The following is an 18,053-nucleotide window of genomic DNA, read 5'->3' as shown; positions in this document are numbered from 1 at the left end:
AGATGTTAACTTAATTCTATTAGTACTAGTAAATAGTATATACTTAATTAAGTACTGTCAAAGGGCCGGAGTCCTTCCTTGAGAGGTGAGGTTTTTCTCTCTTCATAGAGGAGAGTCTCTTAGGCTGGGGATCGTTATCTGAAGAGGTGAAGATGGTGAAGAATTAATAAAATGTTGGGAAGGCTTCGAACTTACAGAGAAGGAGAGTGCAGAATTCAAGGTGGAGTCATCCACCTTCAACAAGGCTAAGGAAAGAGGACGGTCATGCTTATTTGCCATGATCATTGCAGACAAACTTGTTAACCGAGAAGCATTCAAAATAACTATGTCAAAGATCTGGAACACGTTAGGATGGATAGACTTCTCTGATATGGGGGAGAACAAGTTTTTGATAGAGTTTCAAAAGGAAGGGGACAGACAGAAGATCATCCAAGGGAGGCCCTGGTCCTTTGATAGATGGTTGGTGTGCCTCTAGGAGTTTGAGGGTGATGTATCTCTGGATGAAACTCCTTTCAACAAGGAAGTTTTCTGGCTGCAAGTGCATAACATGCCTCTAGCATGCACGACAAAAGAAGTTTGACTGCAGGTTGGGAAATGTGCAAGGAAAGTTTTAGATGTCATTGCTGATCAATGGGAGATTGGATGGGGGAAGTTTATGAGAATTAAAATAGAAGTGGATCTCAACAATGCCTTGGCTAGAGGTACTTTTTTAAATTTTGATGGCAAACAAATTTGGTTGCAGTTTAAGTATGAGAGGTTACCAACTTTCTGCTTTAAGTGTGGTGTTATTAAACATGTTAAAAAGCTTTGCCCGATTTTGACTCCTGCCAATAGTGATGAAATAGATGCAAAACAGTATGGGCCATGGTTACGTGCTGCTGCAGTTTCTCATAATAAAAACAGTCAAAAGAGGTTTGGTGGTGGAAGAGATAGAGCAAAGAAGTTCCTTGGAAATTCATGGAAGAAAGGGTAGAGGGGAGCTGGAGATGCACCAAAAGGAAAGGCCTCTATGCAGGAGCAATTTTAGGAAGTTAATAAGGAGAGTAGTACTCTTTTGGTAAGTGATGTTATTTTGTCAAATGAGCAAAATGTGGAGGAGGGGAGGAAATTAAGAGAGGATACGAGGCTAGAATGGGAGGGCTGGGAAAGGAAACTATTTCCAAAATTGAGGAGTTGCCTATCAATAGCGAGGTCAATCTTGCCAAATCAGAAGCAGCTACTGAAAAGGAAAGTGTCAAAATTTTGGCACCAGCTTCTACTCGAGATCAGCAGAAGATTAAAGATGGTGCCACATCAGCAGTGTCCACGTTGGCATCACACATTAATGATCAGGATCAGTTTTTGACAGATCAGGGCCCCATTTTGGAACAATCAAAAAAACGAGTTACTTGGAAAATAAGACCTAGAGACAGATTCTTTTATGAGCATGCCTCTGAGAATAAGAATCAAATGGATAAATGTGATGAAATAAAAAGGAAATTTGGAGATGCAAAGGATGAGATCTCTGATCATAATGGTCTCAAGAAACAAAAGGCAGAAGAATTGGAGGATATGGAAACTAATGTTATTGATCTGATGGAGGCTATTGTTCAGCCCCACCAACAGCAATGAGTTGTTTAAGTTGGAACTGCCAGGGGCTTGGGAACCCCCAGACAGTTAGAGAACTTCACCTTTTGGTGAAGAACAAGGTCCCAAATTTTGTTTTCCTGGTGGAGACAAAATGTAGAAGAAATAAGGTTGAGAGAATTAAGAAGTTACTTAACATGGAAAACAATTTTATAGTAGACTGTAGAGGTTTGAGTGGAGGTTTGGCATTCTTATGGAAGGAAGAAATGGATTCAGTCTTGGAATCCTATACTCAGCATCACATCTCTTTAAAAGTTAAGAATTCACTGGATGGAAAGACATGGATTTTAACTGGGTTCTATGGTGATCCAATTAATGCTAAGAGGCAAGGCAACTGGCAGCTGCTTAGAAGGTTGAAGCCAACTAATGACTTGGGGTGGCTCTGTGTTAGGGACTTTAATGAAATTGTCTCTACTAATGAGAAATCTAGAGGAATGATAAGACCATATAGACAGATGGAAAGTTTCAGAAAGGCTTTGGAGGAATGTGAACTAAGTGACATGGGCTTTGTGGGGAACAAGTATACCTGGTCTAACAATCGTTATGGGGATGAGTTCACTAAAGAGAGGCTAGACAGAGGCTTATGCAATGCAATTTGGGCTGATTGGAATCCTAAAGCAGTGGTCCTTTCTTTAACTGCTCTTAATTCTTATCATTGTCCAATTCTTATCTATAAGGATAACTCCCAACAGGATATCAGTAATCATTCCAAACCTTTCAGGTATGAGGTGAGTTGGGCCCAAAGAGAAGCGTGTAACAAGTTGATTGCGGAAGAATGGTCAAGGCCAAGGCTAGCTTCTAATAAGCTAAATTCTGTTACTGAAGAGATGTCAGGTTAAGCTGCAACAGTGGAGTAAACAGGCAATGAGTGGCACTAAGAAGAAAATACAGCACAAACTGGCTCAAATCAATATTCTACAAAAATGCAATCAGGGATATATGAATGACAGAATAGAAGCTCTGAAGAGAGAAGTTGATCAACTGTTGGAAGAGGAAAACCTTAAATGGCAACAGAGGACAAAGCATAAATGGCTTAAAGAGGGTGATAGGAATACCAAGTACTTTCACCAATGTGCTTCTCAGAGGAGGAAAGTTAATAGAGCCAGCAAACTATTTGATGACACTGGTCAGGAAATAATCGATGAAGCAACTATTTGCCTGCAATTTCAAGATTTCTTCCAGGATCTTTTCACTACATCTTGTCCCCAGAACATTGATGGATGCTTGGCTGCTACTAGACCCAAGGTAACTGAGGAGATGAATCAAGATTTGAAGAGGCCATACACACTGCTCAAGAGATTGAGGAAGCTTTGTTCCAAATGGATAGCTTGAGCTCACCTGGACATGATGGCTATCCAGCAGCCTTCTTTCAGCAACACTAGAGTATATTGGGAAGGCATGTCAGTGAATCAGCCCTTTTTGTACTTAATTCAAAAGGCAGCATAGATGATATTAATAACACTTTTATTGTTGCCCTCATTCCAAAAAAGAAGAATAGTTCTAAAGTTGCTGATTTCAGGCCTATATCTCTTTGTAATGTCTTATATAAGCTTATCTCCAAAGTCATAGCTAACTGGTTGAAACAGATTTTACCTAGCATTGTTTCTCAGTACCAATCAGCTTTTATTAAGGCTTATCTCGGATAATGTAATTGTTGCTTTTGAGGCTTTGCATACTATGAACTATAAAATGTCAGGGAGAGAAGGATATATGGCTCTAAAGCTTGATATGAGCAAAGCCTATGATAGGGTTGAATGGCCCTTTCTCAGATCTGCCCTTTGTAAAATGGGATGTGACTCTTCACAGGTTGAATTGGTGATGAGATGTGTTGAATCAGTGTCATATTCTATTTTAGTCAATGGAGTCCCTCAAAGTAGTTTTAGACCTTCAAGACGCATAAGGCAAGGTGATCCACTTTCACCTTATATTTTCATATTGTGTGCTGAAATTTTGAGTTCTATGATCAGTAGAGGGGAAGAGGAAGGATTCATCACAGGTGTGCCTTTTGCTAGGGGCAGAGTCAGGCTTTCTCACATATTTTTTGCAGATGATAGCTTGTTATTTTGCAAGGCTAATGCAATAGAATGGGGCAATCTTTATAACATCCTGAATATTTATGAGGAAGCCTCGGGTCAAAGGTTGAATTTGGACAAAACCTTTATCCAGTTCAGCAAGAATACTGCAAAGGAAACACAAGAATTCAACCTTAACATTGCAGGTGTGAGGTCCACTATGGCTTATGAAAAGTATCTTGGTTTACCAACTCTAGTTGGGAAAGCAAGAGAAAAATCTTTTAGGGGCATTCTTGATAAAGTCAGAATGAGGGTCAGCAATCAAAGGGTCAAATCTTTGTCTCAAGCAGGGAAGGAAATTTTCATCAAGGTTGTTGTGCAATCTCTTCCCACATATAGCATGTCTGTGTTTAAGCTTCCTATAAAGCTCATTCAAAATATCAATAGTGTTATGCACAACTTCTGGTGGGGACAGAAAGAGGTAGAAAGGAAGATACATTGGGTAGCATGGAGCAAGATTGGAAGATCTAAGGAAGAAGGAGGAATGGGCTTTCGAGACTTGGAAGGTTTTAATCTTGCATTGCTTGCCAAACAAGGATGGAGGTTGATTCAATACCCTTCCTCCTTGGTTTCACAAGTTTTACAAGCCAAGTATTTTCAGGCATCTTCTTTCTTTAGAGCTAGACTGGGACAGAAACCTTCATATATATGGAAAAGTATTTTACAAGCAAGACCATTGCTTGAGGCTGGTACTTTTTGGAGAATTGGCACTGGTGAAGAGGTGAGAATATGGGGAGATAAATGGCTTCCAAAAGCAATTCCAAAAGCAATTCACAGCCCAGTTACTTAGCTTGATGCTAATGCCAAAGTTCAGGAACTTATAAAGCCAGATTAGAAGAGATGGGACATGGAGCTTGTTGAGCAACTTTTTGATAAAGATGAAGAAGAAGACATCATTGCTCAAATACCTATCAGCTCGTCTTCTAGCTCTGACAAGATGATATGGAAAGGAACCTCTCAGGCATATTCACAGTCAGAAGTGCATATTATATGCATCAAGAGATGAGTCAAACTATCAAAGGGCAAGCCTCAGTAGTCATGACTTCAAGAAGACTTGGAAAATGCTTTGGCATCTACAAGTCACTCCAGGTGACAGAGTTTTTATGTGGAGGGCATTTTTAAATGCACTGCCAACTCAATCTAATCTTTTTAAGCAGAAGATTGTTGATCATCCAAAGTGCACCATCTTTAACCTTGAAGAAGAGACAACAACACATGCTTTATGGGAATGTGAATTAGCAAGGGATGTTTGGAGTCAATGTTCAAAGAGTTTACAGAAAAGCCATTTCTCTCAAATGAATATGCTGGAAATTTTCGAGGCTATTGCAAGAACTATGGACACAAATTGTCTTCAGGAATTTGCCATGGTAGCAAAGCAGATTTGGTGGAGGAGGAATGATTTTATTTTTAACCAAATGTTCAAACATCCAAATGTAGTTGTCAGTGCAACCTACCAGAATTTGAAAATGTTGAAAGAACTGGAGGTGCAGAGAAGTGCTTCTTCAAGACCTAATAATAGCAGCATTATTGAATGGCAGGCTCCTCCCATGCACTTTCACAAGTTGAATTGGGATGCAGTAGTGGACAGAACAAGAGCTGGAGTGGGGATTGGCACAGTAGTTAGAAACTATGAAGGGAAAATAGTTGCTACGATGAGAAGGAGCCAATGCATGTTTCGTCTTCCTTCTCTAGCTGAAGCATATGGGGCGCTGCAAGTAGTTAGTTTTGCAATGGATTTGGGCCTTACCAAGGTTATTGTTGAAGGAGACTCTTTACAAACAATCCAAGCTTTGAAAAAAGAAGAGGATCAACTGAACTATTTTGGCATGTTTGTTTCTGAAGCAAACTTAGGAGCTTTGTTAATTGGAATGTTACTCATGTTAAAAGGAGTGGCAATGTGGTAGCTCATGTTTTGGCAAAAGATGCCTTAGTCATTTCTGATGTAATGATTACTATGGAGGAAATTCCTTCATGTATTTCAGATTTGATATAATGGTATAAGCTTTCTTTCAAAAAAAGAATTAAGTACCGTCAACAATCGTCTCTTGTATTGTGTATAGACCTTATGCCAATATATATATATATATATATATATATATATATATATATAATGATGAACAATGAATTAAATTCAAGTAGTATTAAATGTTAAGTCTTGGAGTGGGTATTTCCATTAATTTACTTGATGAATTAATATTCTCCTAATATCATATATAAAATCTATCAAAGATTTTCTTCAGATATTAATATTTGCATATCATTTGAAAGAAGATTGTATCCATCACTATTGCAGCAATATATAAATATATATATATATATTTATGTCTAGAAAACAGTACTTAATGCATTGAATAGTTTAATCACAACTGAATCTCGTGGTAAGATAATAATTTGGTTTCTATAGATGGATTATTATATTTTCCATAGGAATATACTCAATATAATTTTTTGACAAAATAATGTGAATCTAAATTCCTTTAAATAAAAGTAAAGTGAGGTAGAAAAACTTAAAAATTCCCAAAAGTCAAGGTTGCTGTATTTCTTCTTTTTTTATTTTCTTTTTTCCATCTGTCTTTCTTTTATTCGGTTATAAGATTTAACATTAGAGCATACACTGAAGTGTTTGGCCTCGCTATACTCACGATTAACTCAAAGAAACAAGATCATAATTATATATACGGAATAAGGCGGCCTGCTGACAAAAGCTAGAAGAACTTGTTGATCAATTTGTATTTGGTCAATTTGATGATTTTATTTGACGATGAACTTAATAGATGTGATGTCTCCGACCTCCGTTTGGGATTTAGGGAATGTTTGGAAATAATTCTCATCTCATCCCATCTCATCGCATCACATATATCGCATCTCATCTCATCACATCTCATTTATTTTCCAAACATCATTTAAACATAAATACTTTCAAACTAATTACTACAACTTTTTCAAATTAATTATTACAACTTTTTCAAACTAATCATTATAACTTTCTCAAACTTTCAAATAAAAAATAATAATAATTCAATTTTTTCAAATCTCAAAATAAGAATAATATTAAGAAATTATATTCTAATAATATTTTAACTTTATAATTTTTTTATTCAACTTGTTCTCTTTCATTCCCCAAAATCAAAAAAATACTTAACTCAAACTATGTCACTATTATTCACAAACTATCTTACTAGTATTCACATAATTCTCATCTCATTTCATTCTCCAAGCATCCCCTTAACGGAGAAATCGCATTCAGGAATTGGAGTATGATCTTCATAAACTCCTCCAGCTCCAACTCCCTGCTAATTGACTTCATCCATGTTGGATTGTTCTTCTTCATAACTTCATGCCATAGTTTCTATCATTTCGGGTGGGAATGGTAGTTGGGACTATCAAGATAAAATTTTTGCAAATCTTAGTAAGTTATTATGATGCCCCCAAGTCACTGCTTGATATGTAATAGAGACTTTGAGCATCAGAACATACAACACATAGTTACATACCCTCGTTCATGACAGTTAATATGCAATGCATCATAGTATGCAACTAGCAGTATGCAATAATTGCTGCAGAATAAGGGTGACTTATAAAAATCTTATGCCAAAATGAACTAAACATCCCAATAGATACTGTCTTACTTAAGAGGTCTGCATAGTAAGGCATAAGTTCAGGCACAAAGTGAATCTCCTTAGTAAAAATAATATATCAAAGTCTCCTAGTCAAATCAATGCTCTCATCCGCTTTATGGTGTTTAGTGCCATTGCTATAAATACTAAATTCAAATCCAGCCTCCGCTTAGGGTCAGGCTCGTCCTCAACCATCTGAAGCCAACAGTTCATCCTGTTCGTCGTATGCCGATCCTGACACAACTTCTACCATTTTAGAAAAAATGGTAGTGGGACTACCACAATGAAATTTCTTGAAATCTCAGTAAGTTAAACAACCAACATACAGTGAGATAAAATATGCATGATTAATGATAAACATGAGATGCATACATGATATGTAGAAAAATTCGTATATGTCTCCCATCTAGGTTCCACAACATTTTACAAAAAAACTTTAATGCACATTTTCTTGTAGAGAACATTTTTCGCTTCATCATTTCAAAAACATAACATTTCATCGTTATTAAAGTCATCATTAGCAAAATGTATGGTATCGTCACAACTCCCCTATATGCACTATGAGTACCTGCTAGTGACCGTAGTACAACTCATGAAACTACATCTTTGTCTGCAGCCATCATAACCCAATGCATTGGTATCATAACATTTAATTATAATATTATAACATATGCGCACATCAGTATTTGGTGCCATATACGACTTTACTCCGACATTCTTTAAAAAGAATCCATTCAAAGCTTGTTGACAGTTCTTTGTCAACCTAAGAGTTACCACACCATTTTTACTCACTCCAGAGTGGACAGAAGAATTTCACTAAGATAATTCGTCATCCTAGCCTTTAGGGTCGTGACAAAATTTATATTCATGCAATGCTTAAAAAATGTATTTCATGACATGTGTATATATCATAAGCTTCATGAAAAATGACATTTATAGATGTAATATGCTAAAATGGTGAGAATTTCATATGTCATGTAAGTAAGTAATCAAAATTTCAATAATGTTTCATATGATGTTTCATGCTCAAAATGAAAATTATAAATTGAATGTGGCGCTTATACAAAAATCATAAATAAATTATGTAAGTTAGAAGCTAACTTACTAATTTTCCGAGTACCTAGGAAAATGTTGCAGCTGTAATATAAGTTATTCTATGTTAAGAATTGTAAAACTAAGGAAGATGTTCATAATCGTAAGGGTTGAAACAATGATATTTGAAAAATTGCTCCTACATTTCTCGAAATTACCACTTAGGCCCTAAATTTTTACTATTTGCATTTTGGCCCCTAATTTCACAAATCCCATACTTTCCATGTTCTAAATCCATATATGACCTTAGAATTACATGAATCAATCAACTACTATGCAAAACTCATCCAACCCGTGGCATGCATATTTAGGCCTTCTTGTGATTTCAAGCTTATAACCTCTCTGGATGCATGTGTGATCAAGTTTCATAAGTAGCAAACCTTAAATCTGATCTTGGAACCAGGTTCATAACTTAAATTCAGGTCACAAAGTTTATCCCAACACTTATGCATTGGATAACACAAAATCATCTTAAAACCTTCAAACCGAGTGCATGCATGATGTTTCTAGCTTTGCTTTGCTAGTGAAAGTTTTAAGACCTAAATGAATCATGGATTATAATCCATAACCTGATGATAACTGGTTTCTAAAGGTTTATAAGGCCATCCTTGAGGAAATAGATCATGATATGCTAAGGTTACTATCATACAAGTCGAAACCAAATGCTTAGATGATCAACACAAGATAATGGCTTATATACCTATCATGACATGTTGTGTTCCTCAAATTTAAAACTTCAACCAAATAGTCAAGATGTTAACTACACTTAAGATAACATATAAAGACATGCCATGGCTAAATTTTCATGCCAAAACAATTTATACATACAAAACTTCAAATCTAGCCCGAAATGCATCACGTCAAGTAAAACCTTTTATAACTCAATACAATCCTCATTCTCATGCCATAATTGAAAGCCTAACATGTCAATCTAGCACCCAATAAAAGATAAGGCAAGCTCACTTACAGAAATCGTGACCCTTGAGCTCTCAAAACTCAACTCACTTTAAGAACCTCACTCAAGCTACTTGGCTCCAACCTTTTCTCATACTTTGAGTGTTTTGCTTTCAAGAACACTAGAGGAATGCTAGAGAAAGTTGTGTGAAGAAATGAGGGCTGAAGGGAGGTATTTATAGGACTCCATGGAGGGTGAGGGGTGAAGGGTCCACGGCATGGCTGAAGGTGTGGGAGGTGATTGGTGGGTGTAGGCGGTGGAGGTGTTAAGTGCATTCTTTTCAGTTGTACCATGGCTTGGTCAGTTTTTTAGTGGCCTAAAGCTTCATAATTTCCTTAAGATCAAGTGCTAGAAGATAGCCATAGGTGCAGGGCTGAGTAGTTCCAGAATTTTAGACAAAAATCACAAGGAAATACAAGTGATGGTCGACAGGTTTGGGGTTTCAAGGTTGTCCAAATTTCGAGTGTCCTTAGTCCCATTCCTTTTGTTTTATTTGAGGGCATAATTACCACCATTTAGTGGCTTTCTCAAGTGGGTAAGGAGGTGGGGTTGAGTGCCAATTGGTTACGCTTTAGCAGAAAATGAAAAGGAAGCTTCAATGTGCAAGGGCTTTGGTCAACATGAGCTACTCCACCTATCCATTTGCAAATCAGTCTTAAGGCTCATAGAAGGGGATTGGCCATGCTTGCAATTGGGTATTTTGGAGCACATTTTCAGTGCTAAAATTCAAGGGTATTGGCATGTGGAGGGGGGGTCAGTTTTTGTGCAGAAATAGTTTTGAAAACATCATGTACAGTTTGGCTTGGTCAAGTCCCATTTCCAAGATGAATAGTTGGGTTTTTGGCTTGATTTATAGGACTATTTTTGCCAGCTCTTAGGTATGGTTTTTAGGGGATATCATAAGGTTTGAATGGTGTAGAAATATACTTGAAAAACCCATGGAAGGGGCGTTGGTTTTGGTGGCTTGTTGAAGGGTTGCATGGTTTTGCACCAAGGGTGCTGATTGGTGGGTTGTTGTGGTATTGACATGCCTTTGCCTCAAGTGACATCGGCTGGATTAATTCTAACCTTAAAGGATTTTCTAAGAGTGATGCAAAATAAGTGCAAAAGACAGATTTTAGATATAAAATTATGAGGAAAAGAGTTTCAAGAAAACTATGCAAGTCATGATGCTTGAGTTACTGTTCATGGGAGAGATGAATAGTAATCCTTAACCCAAGTTAGAAGCCTTACCATGGTGGAAAGAGAACCCTAGGGGCATGTGGTTGGAGCTTGGGTAAGATGGAAATCAATGGTATGATGTGACCAATGGTATGATGTAAGTTGGTCTCTAACCTACTCTTAGATAATAACTATATGATGATGTATAAACAAAGTATTCATGTATAAATGTTGATTTTGAGCATGAGTTACCTTGCATTTATCTCATGAATGTTCGGATTCTATGAGGCATGTGATGTTTTATTAAACTTTTACATATTTAAGCATTTTGACAAATTGGCATGTTCAAAAGTTATGATAATTCATGCAAAGTTTGATTTCTTAAGCAAAAACACATGCCATTTAATATGTTTGTCATATGCACAGCATGAAAAAAAAATACTTTTATCACGACCCTAAATGGTAGGATAGGGAAGTATCCTAGTGGAACTCTTCTATCCACTCTGGAGTGAATAAAAATGGAGGGGTAATGAAACGCCCGTCCTTGTGGTGGGACTTTTTACAAAATGATTTTAGAAAAGACGACAGGAATTACCGTTTGATTTAAAACTTTTTACTTACATACCCAAGGTGCAAGACTCTACGTTATAAAATAAGATGTGCTTTTAGAATAAAAGAGGTTTACAGCAGAAAACATTAATCTTACAATGAAAATGCCTTTCATACATTTAAAATCTCATGCCTAGACTTCCGTTCACAATCATGCCTTATGTCACGTCATATAGCTCGAGACTACTCCCAAGCTACACCGTGACCTTGTCACATCACCTGACATCCCACTATGTCATTCTTACACCAACTCTTAACTCATCACGAGTACGGTTCCTCACATACTCTTATCACATATCGTGACATCTTGTCACGATCCCGATGCGCCATGCCTACGCTAACTCCTCACCCGTCATAAGCACGACTGCTGGTAACTATGTCATTTCATGGCATTTCCCAGTCATGCTTCCGCAGCGCACTCTTATACTTATTCTACCACTTCACCTATACTTCCAGCCATAAGTCAATTACGGTGACACCCCGTCACCTCAGACTACAGGTTACACCATAACTACTTCGGGACACTATTCCACAATTCCTTCACCACGCTCTACGCCCATCAACCACACAATCATCCTTATCTCTGCAACACGCCACACGGTGTGTCACTACACTTCTTGGAGTACACTCCACGTATACTCTTCTCATTCCACAATACACCAGGATGGTATATTTTACATATACTCTCCTTATCCCACACTACACCACGAGAGTACACACTCTCTTCCCAATTCACACAACGCCACTTCACCATTACAGCACATACTCCACAACCACACTACACAGCACACTTCCCAACTATGCCCAACACTTTACAGTGCACTACACAGATATGCCCAACACTTCACTACACAGAACATCTCAATACAGTAAACTCTACAATACTAACAGCACAGTCCACAACCTATTCAACTAATTAACATCTAGCATAAATAACGAGGGATAGAGGGTTATACCAACGACGGGATAACCCGTGCATTGCTCGTTGACCATCATAACCGATGATGTTGGAAGGGTCGTATGTGGCGACTAACCCACATACGGTGGCTGTTTGGGCATTTGGATAGCTAAGTGTGGTCTTGGAAGGGCTCATGGTGGCCTTGTGATGGTGGCAAGAAACGTAACACGACGAATCAAGCCGTGTACAGTGGCAGTCAGCCACGCGCAGTGGTTGTCCATCACATGTAGTGGCTACCCACCATATAAAGTGGTGGTTTGGACCTAGGGTTCGGCTAAAGGAGGTCAAGGGAGGCTACTGGTAGAGCCGTGGAGGCTCGGTGGTGGTGGCACGGTGGTGGAGGGAGGAATGGCCGTGTGTGAGAGGGAGAGATGCCATGAGAGAGAGTAGAGGTGTAATTTTAAACCGGTCCAGACCGGACCAGGTTTACCGGTTTTGAACCGGTCCGGTCCGGGACCGGTTCCAAAAATCCTAAAACCGGCCGATTCCGGTCCGATCCGGTTTTAGAATTTTTGGGACCGGACCGGACCGGTTCATAAAAAAATATACAAAAAAAAATATTTTTATATATAAGTTATTAAGTTTTATACAATATATTTTATATATATATATATATTAATATATAAAATTATAAATTTATATGTGAAATTTTTATATATAATATATATAATTATATATATTCATATATGAAATAATTTCATATTATAATTTATAAATTATTACATTAAATGTTAATACTAATATATAAGTTTATAAATAATATTAATAGTCTAATATAGACTATAAACTATAGTTATATTTATAATTAATAATAAAAGATTTTACTAAAAGTTTATAACTAATACTAATATTAAATATATAGTTTATAACTAATACTAATATATAACTTATAACTATACCAATAGTCTTATATTAATACTATTATATAGTCTGATATATTATTTAGCTATACTAATATTAATATTATAATATATAAGTCTATAACTATTTAACTAATACTAATAGTCTAATATAGACTATAGACTATAGTTATAATTAATACTAAAAGTTGATAACTAATACTAATATTAAATATATAGTTTATAACTAATACTAATATATAACTTATAACTATACTAATAGTCTAATATTAAAACTATTATATAGTCTAATATATTATTTAGCTTTACTAATATATAAGTCTATAACTATTTAACTAATAGTCTAATACTAATAGTTTAATATAGACTAGTTATACTTATACTAATATAGTTATACTAAATCACTATAGACTATAGTTATACTTATACTAACATAGCTATACTAAATCACTAAAAGTTTATAACTAATACTAATATATAACTATACTAATAGGCTAATATTAATACTATTATATAGTCTAATATATTATATAGCTATACTAATATACAAGTCTATAACTATTTAACTAATAGTCTAATACTAATAGTTTAATATAGACTATAGTTATACTTATACTAATATAGTTATACTTAATCACTATAGACTATAGTTATACTTATACTAATATAGCTATACTAAATCACTAAAAGTTTATAACTAATACTAATATATAACTATACTAATAGGCTAATATTAATACTATTATATAGTCTAATATATTATATAGCTATACTAATATACAAGTCTATAACGATTTAACTAATAGTCTAATACTAATAGTTTAATATAGACTATAATTATAGTTATACTAATATAGTTATACTAAATCACTATAACTAATACTAATATATATAATATAACTATACTAATAGACTAATATTAATACTATTAATCTATTATATAGTCTAATATATTATATAGCTATACTAATATATAAGTCTATAACTATTTAACTAATATTAATAGTTTAATATAGACTATAATTATAGTTATACTAATATAGTTATACTAAATCACTATAACTAATACTAATATATAACTATACTAGTAGGCTAAATGTATAGTGACAAATATTTATATATATAACTATACTAATATTAAATTTATTACAAATATTTATATATAGTTATATTAAATTACTATAGTCTATTAGATGTATTACATTGAAAATATATTTAAATGTATTACAAATGTTTATATATAGTTATATTAAATTACTATAGTCTATTAAATGTATTACATTGAAAATATATTAAATGTATCAGTATTACAAATATTTATATATAGTTATATTAAATTACTATAGTCTATTAAATATTTATATATAGTTATATTAACTTACTATAGTCTATTAAATATATTACATTGAAAATATATTAAATGTATCAGTATTACAATTTACAAATATTTATATATAGTTATATTAAATTCATAATATCATTTAAGAATAAAACACATAGTCATTACACGGGTCTCGCAAGCTTCAGCATCTAGCCTTCATTGAATCATTACGATTCATTAGTCATTGACTCATTACACTTCAAGTCTTCAACCCTAAAAAGCATTTGAACGGAAAGTAAAATCGCCTTATCTGCTCCAGTGCTCCAGCCTCCAGCCTCTGTCTCTCACGCAGCGCCGTTTCAGGTCAAATCTCAATCTCTCCTGCTCTCAGTCTCAGACTCTCAAGTACTCGTCTCTCCCGAGTCCAGTACTCGTCTCGTCTCTCCCGCTCTCGTCTCTCAGTCCCCTGGGTAAGTTTTTTTTTTTTTTTTTGAAATTACATATTAAGATTTATGTGATTGGATTTTGTGATATTAAGATTTTTGTGATTAGGTTTTGTGATATTGAGATTTTTGTGAATATGTGATTGGGTTTTCAGTTTTGTGATATTAGGGTTTTTGTGATTGAATTTTGTGATATTAGGATTCAGCTGAGGATAATTTATTTTAATCGTATCTCACATAATGGATGTAAAAGTTGAGGATAATTTATTTTAAGATGCTAAAGTTCGTTCAGTTCTTTCTTGTGGCAGACAGTTTCAAATCAAAGCAAATAAAAATTAAAAAGTAATACAAAAGACAGTATACTAACGTTACCGTGTTTATAACCAACACCACTTAGTTATGATATTAATAATTTAATATATGTTCTATAAAGTTAAGTTCTTGTTCTAGGGTAATATAATTTCTCTATTGTGATTTTAGGGTAAATTAGTAACTAATCATTATTTGTTGATAAAAGTTACTAATCATTATTATTTTTTCTTAATGTTTTTCAATTTTTTCTTAAAAGTTACTCAACAATTAATGTTTATTTTTGTTATTACAGAATCACATATGGATCCTTCAAATGAAACAGAAACACACGGCAATATTCAACCTAAAATGGAAAGGAGTCAAAGGACTATGGAATCAATGGCGACTAATGATCCGCTTTCTCCCAAATCTAATGTAAGTAAGCCATCTATTGGTAGGAAAAGATCAGTAGTTTGGGATTATTTTACAAAGATTCATACTGAGGATAAGTCGAAACCTAGGGCTTCATGTAACCTTTGTGGGATGACTTATGCTTGTGATCCTAATATAAATGGCACAAAATCTATGTTGGGGCACTTGGAAAAAACATGTAAGAAGTCTCCAGTTAGGAAAGTGGATAGAAACCAATCTATATTGGGTTTCCAGTCTGGATCAAGCAGTAGGGGGCTTGTACCTATTGCTTTTAGTGTTGAGGCGTGTAGAGAAGCCTTAGCAGAAATGTTGGTTGTTGATGAGCTTCCTTTTAAACATGTGGAAGGGGAGGGGTTTAAAAAATTCATGCTTGTTGTGCAACCTAGATGGAATGCGATTCCATCACGTGTAACGGTTGCAAAAGATATTTACAAACTTTATTTGACAGAGAAAGACAAGCTGAAAAGTGCTTTTAAGGGGCAGCGCATTTGTCTAACCACGGATACATGGACATCCGTGCAAAATTTTAATTACATGTGTCTCACTGCACATTTTATTGATGAAGATTGAAACATGCACAAAAAAATTATCAATTTTTGATTGAAAACCATAAGGGTGAGACACTAGGTAAACAAATTGAAATGTGTTTGCTTGAATGAGGGAGGCCCAAAATGTTTACAATTACACTTGATAATGCAAGTTCAAATAATGGGGCAGTTTCGTATCTCAAAAGAAAGACAAAGAATAGAAGGGATATGATTTTGGAACATGAGTTCTTGTATATGAGATGTTGTGCTCATATCTTGAACTTAATTGTTCGGGATGGGTTGAAAGAATATGATCAATCAATTGCAAGAATTAGAGGAGCTGTGAAGTATGTAAAATCATCTCCACAAAGGTGGAACACATTTAAGCAATGTTGTGACAATGAGGACATTACTTGTAAAAGTAGTGTATGCTTAGATGTATTAACCCGTTGGAACTCTACTTATATGATATTGGATAGGGCTGAAAAATTTCAAAAAGCATTTGAACGGCTAGAGGATGAAGATCCGGGATATATTAAGAGTGTTGAGGAGGATGATAGTGATTTTGATGATGGTGTTAGAGAGTTCGGTAGAGGAGGGGCATCCAAGTTAGGCCTCCAACCATGGATGATTGGGATAAGAGTAGGTTGTTTGCAAAATTTTTGAAACTTTTTTATGATGCAACCTTGCGTTTCTCGAGGACTAATTATGTCACTTGCAATAGTTTTTTATTTGAGCTAGCAACAATTCAAGCTGCAATTAACATGAAGTGTGTGGAAGGGCCTCATAATTTGAGGACAATGGCATTTAGTATGAAATCTAAATATGAGAAGTATTGGGGAAATATTGAAAAAATGAATCTTTTGTTGTATGTTGGGTTGGTTTTTGATCCTCGGTATAAATTGCGTGGTTTAACATATATTTTTGAAGGAATATATGAGGATAATAGTTCAAAAGTTTTTATGTTGATGGATCGGGTTCAAGATGCCTTGACTCGTTTATATGATAGTTATTGTGAAAATGATGAAAGTAATGTTGGGGTACAAGATTAAACTATAAGCCAATCAAGCGAGAAAGGGGCTAGTAGTACAAGTTCAACTGCTGGGGTAGGTCAAGGTGATTTCAGATCATTAATCCATGCACAAATTAAGAAGCGTTTGAAGTCGAATAACTCTTTGGCGACTAAATCTGAATTGGAGAGATATTTATCTGAAAAATGTGAAGAAGATGATGTGAAATTCGACTTGTTGACTTGGTGGAAGGTCAACTCCATTAGATACCGCGTGCTTTCAAGAGTTGCGCGTTCTTGCAGTTCCGATATCTACAGCGGCATCTGAGTCAGCTTTTAGTACAGCAGGTCGAGTACTTGATCCATTCCGCAGTAGCCTATCTCCACTTATGGTAGAAGCTCTTATTTGTACACAAAATTGACTCCGTTCTTCTGCCCCGATTAACATTCGTACTTTAATAGATGATGTTGAGGAGTTTGAGAAAATTGATACAAGTATGTAGCATCATTCACCTTTTCTTTAACTATATCTAAAGTGTAAATCATATTAGTAATTTGTTTTAATTATTATGCTTTTTTTTTTTCCCTTTTGTGTAGAGCTCATGGAAGACCTAGGGAATTCTTCAAGACCTACTTCTTAGGCCGGAGATAATTAAATTTAAGGTAGGTCAACTTGTATAACATATTTCTTTAATTTTTTATTATTTAAAGTAATTACTAACTTTTTATTAGAATTAATTGCTTGATTGTTGAAGGGACTATTGGAGTTGGTGGCTTGGTGCATAGTTATTGAAGTTTTTTGTTGGATGTTCTAAGTTATTGTAATTTGGACTTGTAATTTGTTGGATTTTTAGACTTGTAATTCAGACTTTTTAAGTGTTTGGACTTGTAATTTAGACTTTTGGACTTATAATTTGTTGGACTTTTGGACTTCTAATTTAGACTTTTGAACTTATTTTCTACCATAGGCTCATAGGCTTGTTGATGTCCATTCTTAAATTTCTTGTGATTGCTCTAAAAAATATATGTGTAAGTACTAAGTTATTTCCTTTAACATGCAATGATTTATTGTAGATAAGG

The 18,053-nt window shown here is 35.0% G+C and overlaps 1 protein-coding gene across 1 annotated transcript; it reads left to right on the top strand.

Annotated features, from left to right (window-relative positions):
• The first annotated feature begins 4,545 nt into the window (after positions 1–4,545).
• On the top strand, positions 4,546–5,602 carry LOC121265855. The gene is made up of 2 exons (XM_041169527.1): positions 4,546–4,659; positions 4,856–5,602. The coding sequence occupies exons 1-2, from the start codon at positions 4,546–4,548 to the stop codon at positions 5,600–5,602; spliced, it is 861 nt and encodes a 286-aa protein (XP_041025461.1).
• Positions 5,603–18,053: the final 12,451 nt, after the last annotated feature.

The sequence above is a fragment of the Juglans microcarpa x Juglans regia genome, chromosome 5D, assembly GCF_004785595.1.
Source record: "Juglans microcarpa x Juglans regia isolate MS1-56 chromosome 5D, Jm3101_v1.0, whole genome shotgun sequence".
Lineage (NCBI taxonomy): Eukaryota > Viridiplantae > Streptophyta > Magnoliopsida > Fagales > Juglandaceae > Juglans > Juglans microcarpa x Juglans regia.
This window is presented reverse-complemented; position numbering and strand designations above follow the sequence as displayed.

What these genes read in the sequence shown, in the direction of transcription:
- LOC121265855 (XM_041169527.1), top strand. Translation starts at nt 4,546, where the DNA reads ATGGAGCTTGTTGAGCAACTTTTTGATAAAGATGAAGAAGAAGACATC. An exon ending in TATGGAAAGGAACCTCTCAG is followed by an intron (nt 4,660 to 4,855) that starts GCATATTCACAG and finishes CTTTTTAAGCAG; the next exon opens with AAGATTGTTGATCATCCAAA.